General features: G+C 34.7%; 1 protein-coding gene across 3 annotated transcripts in view; it reads left to right on the top strand.

Annotated features, from left to right (window-relative positions):
* Positions 1-543: 543 nt before the first annotated feature.
* TERB1 (telomere repeat binding bouquet formation protein 1) overlaps positions 544-12,103 on the top strand; it is a 35,763-nt gene continuing 24,203 nt past the window's right edge. For all 3 annotated transcript variants that reach the window (XM_059904327.1, XM_059904326.1, XM_059904328.1), the window contains exons 1-8: positions 544-613; positions 1,843-1,903; positions 1,998-2,113; positions 2,217-2,339; positions 6,813-6,965; positions 8,261-8,392; positions 9,558-9,683; positions 10,820-10,977. In XM_059904327.1, coding sequence (XP_059760310.1) covers positions 574-613; positions 1,843-1,903; positions 1,998-2,113; positions 2,217-2,339; positions 6,813-6,965; positions 8,261-8,392; positions 9,558-9,683; positions 10,820-10,977 — 909 coding nt within the window. In that variant the 5' untranslated portion in view covers positions 544-573. The remainder of the gene's footprint in view (positions 614-1,842; positions 1,904-1,997; positions 2,114-2,216; positions 2,340-6,812; positions 6,966-8,260; positions 8,393-9,557; positions 9,684-10,819; positions 10,978-12,103) is intronic.

Here is a 12,103-nt window from a genome sequence, read left to right as displayed (position 1 = left end):
GATTATCACCAAAAAACCTCTCCTGTCATGTAGGTATCATTTTTGTCTTTGGGAAAGATATTTTTATATCTAGAAAACTCTCTTTAAAAATACCACAAGTATCATTTGTCCCTCTTTTCTAAAGCAGGTTTCTGAATTTTCTTAAATTTTTCTTTGGCTATGTTTTGTTACTTATCCTCAATATTTTGGTCATGTTTTATTTTAAATTTTTGTTCACTTAGGCTTTTATTGGAAATTCTATGAGATTGCAGTACATGTTTTAGAACCTAGATCAAGTACTTCTGATTAAAATATTGCTTCTTTGGTCTGTTAATTGAGTAAGCACATAAGATTGTCAGAATTTGTTGTATGACTAATAAATGTCAGTGAAATGAGATCTGGTTGAGAATCATCCATATGGCAATTTTATATTTTGTTCAGCATATTTTAAAACTTGTCTGTGCTAATACATAGAAATTAAAATTATATTTTCATATTTCAGTTTACTGTCAGCAGACTTTGTGCACTTCAGAATTGTTTGAAGACTTAACTTGGTTCTTATCCAACAATGATTCAAACACAAATTTGAAAAGAATGTCTGTCTATGTTATTTTGGTTCTAGTTTCAAACAATAGTAAGTACATTCTCTTATGTTATGGAAATATTTTAAAAAATAATAAATTAGAACAGTCATTATTAGTCCTTTTTTTCTAGTCTTTATGTCAGTACCTTTTTTTTTTTTTTTTAATGCATTTTAAATTTATTTATTTATTTATTTATGGCTGTGTTGGGTCTTCGTTTCTGTGCGAGGGCTTTCTCTAGTTGCGGCAAGCGGGGGCCACTCTTCATCGCGGTGCGCGGGCCTCACTATCGCGGCTGCGGAGCACAGGCTCCAGACGCGCAGGCTCAGTAGCTGTGGCTCACGGGCCCAGTTGCTCCGCGGCATGTGGGATCTTCCCAGACCAGGGCTCGAACCCACGTCCGCTGCATTGGCAGGCAGTTTCTCAACCACTGCGCCACCAGGGAAGCCCTGTCAGTACCTTTTTTAATCTTGCTAACTTCTGAGAACTACGGCTTTAAAGAAAGGAGAATTAATAGCATGCATTTAATTGTTTGATATTTATTAATTTAGTATTTAAAAAAATACTAAAGTGATTTGCATTATTTAATTAACATTGAAAAGAAACAGCTTTAAAAGCAAAAGAGAAGCATTTAATGAATTAGTTTGGTTGATTTTCCACTGAATTGGCCATTTAATTATCATTGTATTTAAGGTCATTTTATCAGTCAGCAATGGCGTTAAATTTCATGTAGCTCTTGGCTAAAGTTTTGCTTTGTTTTTGTTGTTGTTTTAGTTTTTATTTTGGAACAATCTTAGATTTACAGAAAAGTTGCAAGGGTAGTGTATAGAGTGTTCCTGTATACCTATTGCCCAGGCTAAGGTTATTTTTTTAACATTGCTTATTTAAATCTTCAAATTGTTAGAAACTTTATATGCATTTTAAATGCTTCTAGATTTTATTTTTTCTGTTTTTATATTTTGAATTAATTTTTTTTCTATTTTGGAACATATTTTGGTATTGTAACACAGAACCATGCAAAATAAGTGTTTTGCAATTTTTAGAGGAAATTTGAATACTATCATTCTCTAAGCGTAAGTAATGTATTTTCCGTAATAATCTTGATTACAGATTTTTACCTACTGTAATTCTGTATTGTACTTTATAATACTTTAAAGTGACTGAAAGTTATTTATTAAAAATACTACTTAAAAAAATACTACTTAAATGTTGTTCTCCATTTCCACAAAATTATTTTCTAAACAGAAGTCATATTCATGTAATATATGGCTATTTTTTTAAGGGACTGGACAGACGCTTGTGAGAGAAACAGGTTGTATTTCAGTTCTATCACAGTTGTTCAAGTAAGTAAATATACATTTCTTGTTATTAATTATTCATTTCTTAAGACCTTAACACATTTGTATTAATTACTTCCTTTTCTATTTAACCTAATAGGACAGTTCTTTCAAAATATGAGTTGAATTTGTCAGATGGAAATGTTTTCCAGAGTTATCAGTTGTGGTCTTCAGTGTGTAGTACTCTGTGTGTCTGTGTCAACAATCCTCAAAATGGTAATTATCTCAAATATTTATATATAAAAATAAAGATAAAAACAAATAAAAAACTGATATTTTCCAAGTATATTAAAATATGATTGCCTTTTTCTCCTTTCAGATGAAAATCAAATGCTTTGCTCTTCACTTTTTCCACATGCTAATGACTGGCTAATAAATTGCATGAAACCTGAGATAATTCGCCCTATTTGCTCATTTATTGGACTCACTCTTGCAAATAACAGTAAGTATTCATTATTCTCTAGGTTATACTTGAAAAAACATATTTTAAAGCATAACAAAAACCTATTGAATTAATGAATTCCAGTAAGTTGTGTCATTTTGGATGCATTTATACTATTGTATAAGTTAAAATCTTATACTAGAAAATCTTAAAAATAGATATTGTTATGAAGATATGGGAAGATGGTGGTGGGAGCATAGTTTTGAATCTTCCCATATATCCTCACAAAACAGAACACCTAGACAGCAAAACTGTAAAAACCCACAGAGAGTGTTCTCTGACCACATAGAATTAAATTAGAAATTAATAAAAGTAAAACATCTAGAAAAGTCCCTAATATCTAGGAATTAAGCAACACAGTACTAAAAAAACCCACATCAAAATAAAAATACAAACCTATGAATCACAAAATAAATCATAAAGGAAATTAGAAATGTTTTTAACTTAATGGTAATGAAAACACAAAATTAAACAGTGGGATGCTGCAAAATCAGTGTTTAGATGGAAATTTATAGCAATAAGGCTTGCATAGGAAAGAAGGAAGGTCTCAAATCAATTATATTTGTTTCCACCTAAGAAACTAGAAAACAGAGCAAGTTAAACTCAAAGTAAGCATAACAAAGGAAATAACAAAGAGAAGATTAGCAATCAATGAAATAGAAAAAGAACAGAGTAGAGAAATCAATTAAACCAAAAGCTAGTTCTTTGAAAAGATCACTAAAATGGATCCTTTATCCAGACTAACCACGAAATAGAAGACCCAAATTATAAGGAATGAGAGATGATATCACTATATCTTAACAGATATTAACAGGATAACAAAGGAATAGTAGAAACAACTTTATACCATTAAATTTGATAACTTAAATGAACTGGACAAATTCTCTGAAAGACACAAACTACAAAAGCTTACTCAAGAAGAAAGAGATAACCTGAATATTCCTATATCTGATAGCGAAATAGAATTTGTAGTTTAAAACCTTAACACAGAGGAAATTCCAGGTCATAAAGGCTTCACTGGGGCTTCCCTGGTGGCACAGTGGTTAAGAATCCGCCTGCCAATGCAGGGGACATGGGTTCGAGGCCTGGTCTGGGAAGATCCCACATGCCTCAGAGCAACTAACCCCATGTGCCACAACTACTGAAGCCTGTGCTCTAGACCCCACGAGCCACAACTATGAGCCTGCGAGCCACAACTACTGAAGCCTGCGAGCCCACAGCTACTGAAGTGCCTAGAACTTGTGCTCCACAACAAGAGAAGCCACCACAATGAGAAGCCCGCGCACTGCAACAAAAAGTAGCCCCCCCTCGCCACAACTAGAGAAAGCCCGCACGCAGCAACGAAGACCAAACGCAGCCAAAAATAAATAAAAGAAAAAAGAAAAAAGGCTTCACTGGTGCATTCTACCAAACATTTAAGGAAAAAAAATTCTACATAAATTATTCCAGGAAATACAAGTAGAAGAAACACTTCCCAACAAACTTTTAAGGGCAGCATTATTTCCATACTAAAACTTGAAAAAGACATTACAGGAAAACTATAGGCCAATATCCTTTATGAACATAGATGCAAACATCCGTAACAAAATATTAACAAATCAATCCAGCAATATATAGAAAGGATAATATATTCTGACCAAGTGGCATTCACTTTAGGAATGCAAGATTGGTTTAACATTAGGAAATTCACCATATACATGGACTAGAAAATAAAAACTATATGATCTCCAAAGATGCAGGAAAAGCTTTTCACATAATTCAACATACATTCATGACAAAAGATTTTGGTAAACCAGGAATAGAAGGGAACTTCCTCAATGTGATGAAGGGCTTCTACAAAGTACTACAGCTAACATACTTAAATGGTGAAAGACTTAATGCTTTCCCCCTAAGATTGGAAAAAAGACAAGGATGGCCACTCTCATTATTTGACTGGACATCCAAGTCAGTGCAGTAAGGCAAGAAAATGAAATAAAAGGCATAGAGATTGAAAAGGAAGAAGAAAATATAGTATTTATTCATAGATGACATGATTGTCCGAAGAATCTACAAAAAGCTACAGAACTAATAAGTGATTTTAGCAAGGTTGCGGGATACAAGGTCATATATGGAAATACTAGCAACACTTGGGAACTTAAAGTAACTGTCATTTACAATAATATAAAAAAACCAAAATACTTAGGGATACATTTAGTGATTTCATCTGCAATGTCTATCTGCAATGTCTATATGCTGAAAACTATAAAACATTGCTGAGATAAAGAAAACCTTAAATTAATGGGAGAGATATCATATTCATGGATTGTAAGATTCAATATTGTTATAATGTCACTTCTCAAATTCATCTCTAGATTCATGGCACTCCCCATCAAAATCTCAACAGGCTTTTCTGCAGAAATTGACAAGCTGATTCTAAAATTTACATGGAAATGCAAAGGGGCTAGGATAGTCAAAATTATTTTGAAAAAGGACAAAATTGTAGGATTTATATTAATTACCTGATTTCAATACTTACTATACAGTAATCAAGAGTGTAGCATTGGTGTAAGTGTAGACATAGATCAATGGAAAAAGTAGAGAACCTAGAAATAGACATATATATATGATTGATTTTCTACAAATGTTGGTTTTCTATAAAGGTGCCACAGTAACTCTGTGTTGGAAAAGGTAGAAACAAATGGTGCTGGAAAAAGTATTTATCTGTCTGTGAAATATGAAGCTCAACCTTTACCTTACACGGTATACACAAATTAACTTGAAATGATCCCTACACCTCAGTGTAAGAACTAAAACTATAAAACTTCTAGACAAAAACATGGGAGCAAATCTTTATAATTTGGGAGTAGACAGAGATTTCTTAGGACACAAAAAGCATGAGCCACTAAAGAAAAGATTATAAATTGGACTGCACTGAAATTAAAATCTTTTGCTCTTCAAAAGGTCCTGTTAAGGTGAAAAGGCAAGCCATAGACTGGTAGAAAATATTTGTGAAATGTACATCTGATAAAGAACTTGTACCCAGGAAAACCCCAAGGAGATAGCCCCTATACACCCACTAGCATGGCTAAAAGTAGAAAGGCTAGTGATATTAAATATTGATGAGGATGTGGAACAACTAGAACCTTCTCACACGTTGCTGGTGTGTATCTATATTCAGATGTTTAAAGCAAATAGTCATGTTTCACATGCAAAGGAGCATATCTCTATAATTTCAAAAATTTAAATCTATTTCCATGATGCTTTGACATTTCCTCTTTCTTTAAGTACCAACTTAGATGAGTAATACTGCTGTGTCCTACTTATAGGACCTTATTACTCTGAGCAAACTGACATGAAATAGATTAGAGGTAATTTGAAATATTCAGTGTACAGGTGTAGACTAGGATGTTCTTCTGCTTATAAGCCTGAATTTTCATTACATAAGCTATAACTGAAAATCTTTGTGGTAACATAGTGCCCAATTTCATCTAAGAATTTTAAGATACTTCCTTTTTTAAAGATTTTTTTAATGAAAATACTTTGTAGTAAAGAAGCCTATTTTGGAGTCTCCATAATATTGAAAATGTTTGCTTATCCTTAAATAACATTTCCTAACAGTTCGGTTCCCAGATGTAGAAATTTTTGAACATGATGTTTTTAGATTAAGATTTTTGTGTTTTATTGAACAATACAAAAAGTAATTTTTGTGTTTAAATCATCCTGGCTCAATTTGTGGTACTAGGGTAGACTGGGAAGAAGGTTTGTGACAGAATTATAATCACTAGCCCACATATCCTTTTGTTATATGCCCATTGCTGGGATAGGGGCTGTTGAATGCACAGACCTGTGGGGTACTTTCCCATCAGAATCATTTCCTACAGGGGAACAAAAGAATAAAGGCTTTTAAAAAATGTATCTGTCATCCAATCTTTGCTTGGAATAGTTGTTATGACTTTCAACAATATGTTATACTTTTATGCTCCAAGAAGTAAAAGAATTAGGCTTAAATAAGATGGATGAAATATGTGGTTTTTTGGAAACAGTTAAATTACTTTGCCCTTTGTTGATTCAGATTTGAGGAATGAGTTATGTTGGAATTCAGAAAATAGGCAGCTTGCTAATTGTAATACCAAGCTAAATGAATGAATCTATTCTTTATAGCTCTTGAAGGACTTGAATTTAATAATGTCATTCTTGCAAAATATACCAGTTGTTGCTAAATGAAACAAGATATCTAACATACAAGAAAGAAGTACTGTAATGTACATGTAGTCGTACTATGTCAAAGTGAGTTTCTTATGTAAGTAAATAAAATTAATCTTGTGATTGTATATATGCACAGGTAAAGATTGGATTTTTCATTTTTTAATTTTGGGATTTTTAGTAAATATTTTAAAAAGTCAAGTTAATGTTATATTTAGTGCAAATTAATTTAATGAAACCATATACTTGTCTTGTTTGAAGTATAATAGTTCTGCTACTTTATTCCTTAAGCATATGTGCAGAAATACTTTATATCTGTGGGTGGACTGGATGTATTGTCTCAAGTTCTTGTGCAGTTGGAATCTGATTCACACGAGACTCTTTCCAGTGCTAAGCTTGCAGTGGTGGTGACAAAGACAGTGGATGCATGTATTGCTGATAATCGTGAGTGAAAACGCTTAGTAATTTTTCTGCAATTGCATTTTGCTTCAATTCAGCATGGTGAATGTTGAAATGATAGATTGAACGCTAACATGGATTGGACTTCCAGTTTCTCATAAGTGGGAGAGAAACTTAGAAATTTCCTAGTCCAACTCCTTATTTTCTCATGGAGGTTATGACTTCCCTAAGAATTCAAATCTAGGTCTTCTGACTTCAGGTTTGATGATAGAATCAAGATAAGAGTCTGTCAGTCCTAAACCTTTGTTTCACTTAAAAAGCTGCACTAAATGAAAAAGTTTAGATGAGAAATCAAGGGACATTTTGGAGACATAGGGAATGGAAAGCCCAATTTATAGATTTTAAAAAGTGAGGTAAAGAATTAAGGTATGCCTCTATCTGATAAGCGTGAGATAGACTTACCCTGCTGTAACCAGTGAGTAACAGAACCAAACTTGAACTCATGGCTGCTTCTCACATGTACAGATACTGAGGAATGATAGTCTATAAATCTCTGTAATAAGCAACTCTCGACATTCACAAATAACTGAAAAAAGTAGATCATTTAAAAAAAAATCAGTTATTTAGGGCCTGCTATGTGCTGGGCTCTATGTGAGCTCTAGAGATACAAAAATTATTAAGATGTAGTCTGCTGAGGAATTCACAACCTTTTTCTTGCTGTCCGTAGTTAAACTCTGAACTCTGTTAAAAAAAACAAAACACCACACATACACACGAAGAACAAAACCGTGAGAAGTGTAGCTTAAGTTGGTGGACTTCTTGAATTTTTCACATCTCAGTATCACTTCGGTATGCTTCACTGCATCATTAACGTCAGTAGAACCGTGGCCAGTTAATAGTGTATTTCAATGACAGGCAGGAATCGATTTCATAGGAAGGTCTTTACTGTCAATCTAGATAAGACGAGGTATGTAAGGTGAGAGTAAGTAGCTTTTAGGAAGGTAGTATTATTACTTCATATTCACAACATTATGCAGGACAACTTAGAAGAAAGCATTCTTCAAATAACTTGCTTTAGCATAATGTCTTTAGTATGGGAAGAGGAATTAATGAGGGCTATATAAGCCACCATTTTATTACAATGAATTTGTTTATAGTCACACATATATATACATATATATTAGATATTATATGAGATGTGAATTTTAGATATTATGTAGATATATAATGTCATTCTCCCAGGATAAGATCTGAAAAATAGTATAATGTAATATCTGGAAAATACTATATGTATAGTTATATGCTTTAAGTTTGTACTTGTTCTTTTTTTCCTTTTTTAGCTACTTTTGGGGTAGTACTATCCAAGTACCACATTGTTTCAAAACTTCTGGCATTACTGCTTCATGAAAGTCTGGATTCAGGAGAAAAATTTAGTATCATACTTACTGTTGGTCATTGTACAGAGGATTGTGGTAAGTATTGGATTTATTTAGTGTGTTTATTAAAACGGTGGAGTGGAAATACACTATTCCTCCCCACCCACCCAGCTTAAAAGTATTGCCTTTCTCCTAGTCCCCAAACCAGTCATTTTGCTCCTCATACTTCTTCAGCCGTGGTATTCAGTCAGTCCCTAAGACCTGTGGCTCTACTTCTGTTTACCCCTCCTTATCCCCTTCTGCTCAGTTCTAGTGCTATTTTCCCCATTTAAGCCCTCAGCCCCTGAACATCTTTCACCAATGTTATTGCAATAGATTCCTCCCTGTGTCCTCTTCCTTCTATCTCCATTTTTCAATCCACTCTTCACACTGCTGCACAGATACGATCGTGTTCTCCCTTGTTGAAAACCTTAGAAAGTTCTATCTTTCTTTCTCTACTTAACATTCTCTCCTCTCTCTCTTTTTTCTCTTCCCCTTCCGTTTTCTCCTTCTCTCCACTTTCCTGCCATTCTTCCTCTTTCCACTATCCTCCTTTCCAACCCTCTTCACTTTCCTCTCTCCTTTCTGTCTTCCTCCAATCTCCTCTCTCTCCTCCTCCCACTTTTCCACTTCCCTCTTTTTATTCTCTCTTGCTTCTTCTGCTCTCTCTTCCCTCATTTTCCTTTCTCTCCATTTGTTTATTTCTCTATACTTTCTCTTCACCTCTGTATAATTTAGGATTCACTATACCTTTAAAATTTTTAATTTAATTTTTATTTTTTTATTGAGGTATAATTGATAGCGAAACCTTTTTTTAAACCAAGTGAGGGCAGTTTGTTTACTCTTATGAGGTGTGACACTGCTCCGTGGCTATGTTTCAGAGATTATCACTTATGAGACTTAGGTATCTTATATAAGTAGATTATTTTCTAAATTGAAAATACCTTTGAAACTTTGTTTTTCTGTATTTTAAAATTTGAACTATGTTCATAATTATCACAAGGAAGAATTATGACCTCATGCATATAGTTTAAGATGAAATAACTATTGGGAATTCCCTGGTGGTCCAGCGGCTAGGACTCTGCGCTTTCACTGCCGGGGCCAGGGTTCAATCTCTGGTCGGGGAACTAAGATCCTGCAAGCCGCTCAGTGTGGCCAAAAAATAAATAAATAAATAAATAAAGTAACTCTCTTCTGCTTTAATCTTTGATGTGTTTTCCAGAGGAAAATCAGTATGACCTTTTTAAAAGCAATGGGCTTCCACTCATGATACAAGTCTTAACTGAATCTCAGAACGAGGAACTAAACAAAGCTGCCACTTTTGTGCTTCACAACTGCAAAAAAATTAGTAAGTTTACTATTACTTTAAAAAAATACCAACCAAAGTTTATGCAAGAGAATTATATCTGCTTTGATGAACCAAGCCCCTTTAGCTCCCAAGCTCTTCTTACATTTGAAAAGCAGATTATATAATTTTGACGTGACAACTAGAGTACTACAGCATTTAAAAAACTTATAAGGAAGAGAAAAACAGTATGGATAATTCTCTTATTTAATGCAGTGTGGACAGATGTAGCTGTAGGACTTAAATTTGAGGACTACAAGTGACTTATGATTAAATCATAACGTAAAGTACCTTCGTTTATTTATTTAAAAAATGTTTGAGTGTCTCTTATTTGCCAGGCACTGTGCTAGGCATTAGGGATACAGTGATAAGATACAACAGTCTATGTGTTTACAGAGCTTAGTGTAACTAGAGAAATAGGTAGTAATTGAATAATCCCAAAAATGAATGTGTCATTATAAATTAACATACAGGTTAAGAATGGATGGAGCACAGATCTTAACCTGTAACAGGGACTGTGACCTAGACTTGGAGCAGAAAAGGCCTTGGGAGGAAGTGATTCTTCAGCTGAGATCTGAATGTAGAGAGTTAATTAGGTGAAAAGAAAGGAGTTTGTTATGGTCCAGTGTCTCAGGCATACGCAACAGTGAGGCATAAATGTCCTGTGAGAGGAGGGAGCCTGGTGCATTGAAGGAATTGATGGCTGGAGCATAGAGGAAGTGGCCATGAAAAGGATTTTGGTCTTTTGGAAGAAAACTGCTGCCACAATATGTAAAAAGAGAATTTAAAAAAATATAGCAAGGAACCACTTTATGGAAACTGTGTTTAAAAAAAAACTACTTTAAAACCAGTAGCCGTAAACCTGAGGGTGTTTATATGCCCAGCATAACATGTTTTCTTGCCATTTTTTTTCCCCTGTAATTCTGAAGAGTAAAGTCTAATTTATGACTCTTTGTGTCCTCAGCCTCTGCCAAGCACTTGCTTTCCACTTATTTTCAGTACCACTTAGGCAGTTAAGATGGTTTGGATGTGCAAAATTTAGAGAAGGGGGTATGGGGTATGAGTTTGTCCTTATTTAAAGTGTTAAAATAACATTTCTAGTAATGGATAAACTCACTATTTTTTCCCATATTATAAAGCTGAGAAATTATCTCTAAGTCTAGGAGAATATTCTTTTGATGAAAATGAAGAACAATTAAAGGATGTAAATATGAAAGAGAAGAATCTTGAAGATTACTGGAAGAAAGCGAAGGAAATTCTACACAGAATAGAACAGCTTGAAAGAGAAGGAAATGAGGTTGGCTTCTTTGTTTCAAAGAATGTAGAACTTTTTTCAAATATTTTTTAATAATACAGGTTGGAGGGTAAAATATTTTTCTTGCCAAGTTACTTTTTATTTTAATGGTTTTAAATTTAAAATTCATTAGTAATACTTGAGGAATCGTCCTTGAACACAGAAAAAAATATTTTTAAAAAGTGGAAATGGGGGCTTCCCTGGTGGCGCAGTGGTTGGGGGCCTGCCTGCCAATGCGGGGGACAGGGGTTCGAGCCCTGGTCTGGGAAGATCCCACATGCCGCGGAACGGCTGGGCCCGTGAGCCACAGTTGCTGGGCCTGCGCGTCTGGAGCCTGTGCTCCGCAACAAGAGAGGCCACGATGGTGAGAGGCCCGCGCACCGCGATGAAGGGTGGCCCCCACTTGCCGCGACTGGAGAAGGCCCTCGCGCAGGGGCCAAGATCCAACACAGCCAAAATAAATAAGTAAATAAATTAATATTTAAAAAAAAAAAAGTGGAAATGATGACTGATAAAATAAGAGACATGGAAGATAGAGCCAAGAGATCTATCATTTGTATAATAAGGGTTCAAGAAGGAGAAAGAATGGAGAAGTAATAATCTCTCTCTCTCTCTCTCTCTCTCTCTCTCTCTCTCTCTCTCTCTATATATATATATATATATATATATATACACACACACACACATACAGTTGACCCTTGAACAACAGGTGTTTGAACTGCTTGAATCCACTCATACATGGATTTTTTTCAATGAATATGTACTACAGTACTACACAGTCTCAGGGTCTCAGGTTGGTTGATTCAATGGATATGGAACTGTGGATTTGAAGGGCTGACTGTAAAGTTATATGTGGATTTTCGACTGCCCCATGTTGTTCAATGGTCAACTGTATATATACACGTTTATGTATGTATATATACACATACACACATTTCCATATTTTAAAAAATTTATTTATTTATTTATTTATTTTTGGCTGCATTGGGTCTTTGTTGCTGCCCACAGGGTTTCTTTAGTTGAGGCGAGCGGGGGCTACTCTTCGTTGCCGTGTGTGGGCTTCTCATTGCAGTGGCTTCTCTTGTTGCCGAGCATGGGCTCTAGGCATGCGGGCTTCATTAGTTGTGGC

Source organism: Balaenoptera ricei, chromosome 19, assembly GCF_028023285.1.
Source record: "Balaenoptera ricei isolate mBalRic1 chromosome 19, mBalRic1.hap2, whole genome shotgun sequence".
Classification (NCBI taxonomy): Eukaryota; Metazoa; Chordata; class Mammalia; order Artiodactyla; family Balaenopteridae; genus Balaenoptera; species Balaenoptera ricei.
This window is presented reverse-complemented; position numbering and strand designations above follow the sequence as displayed.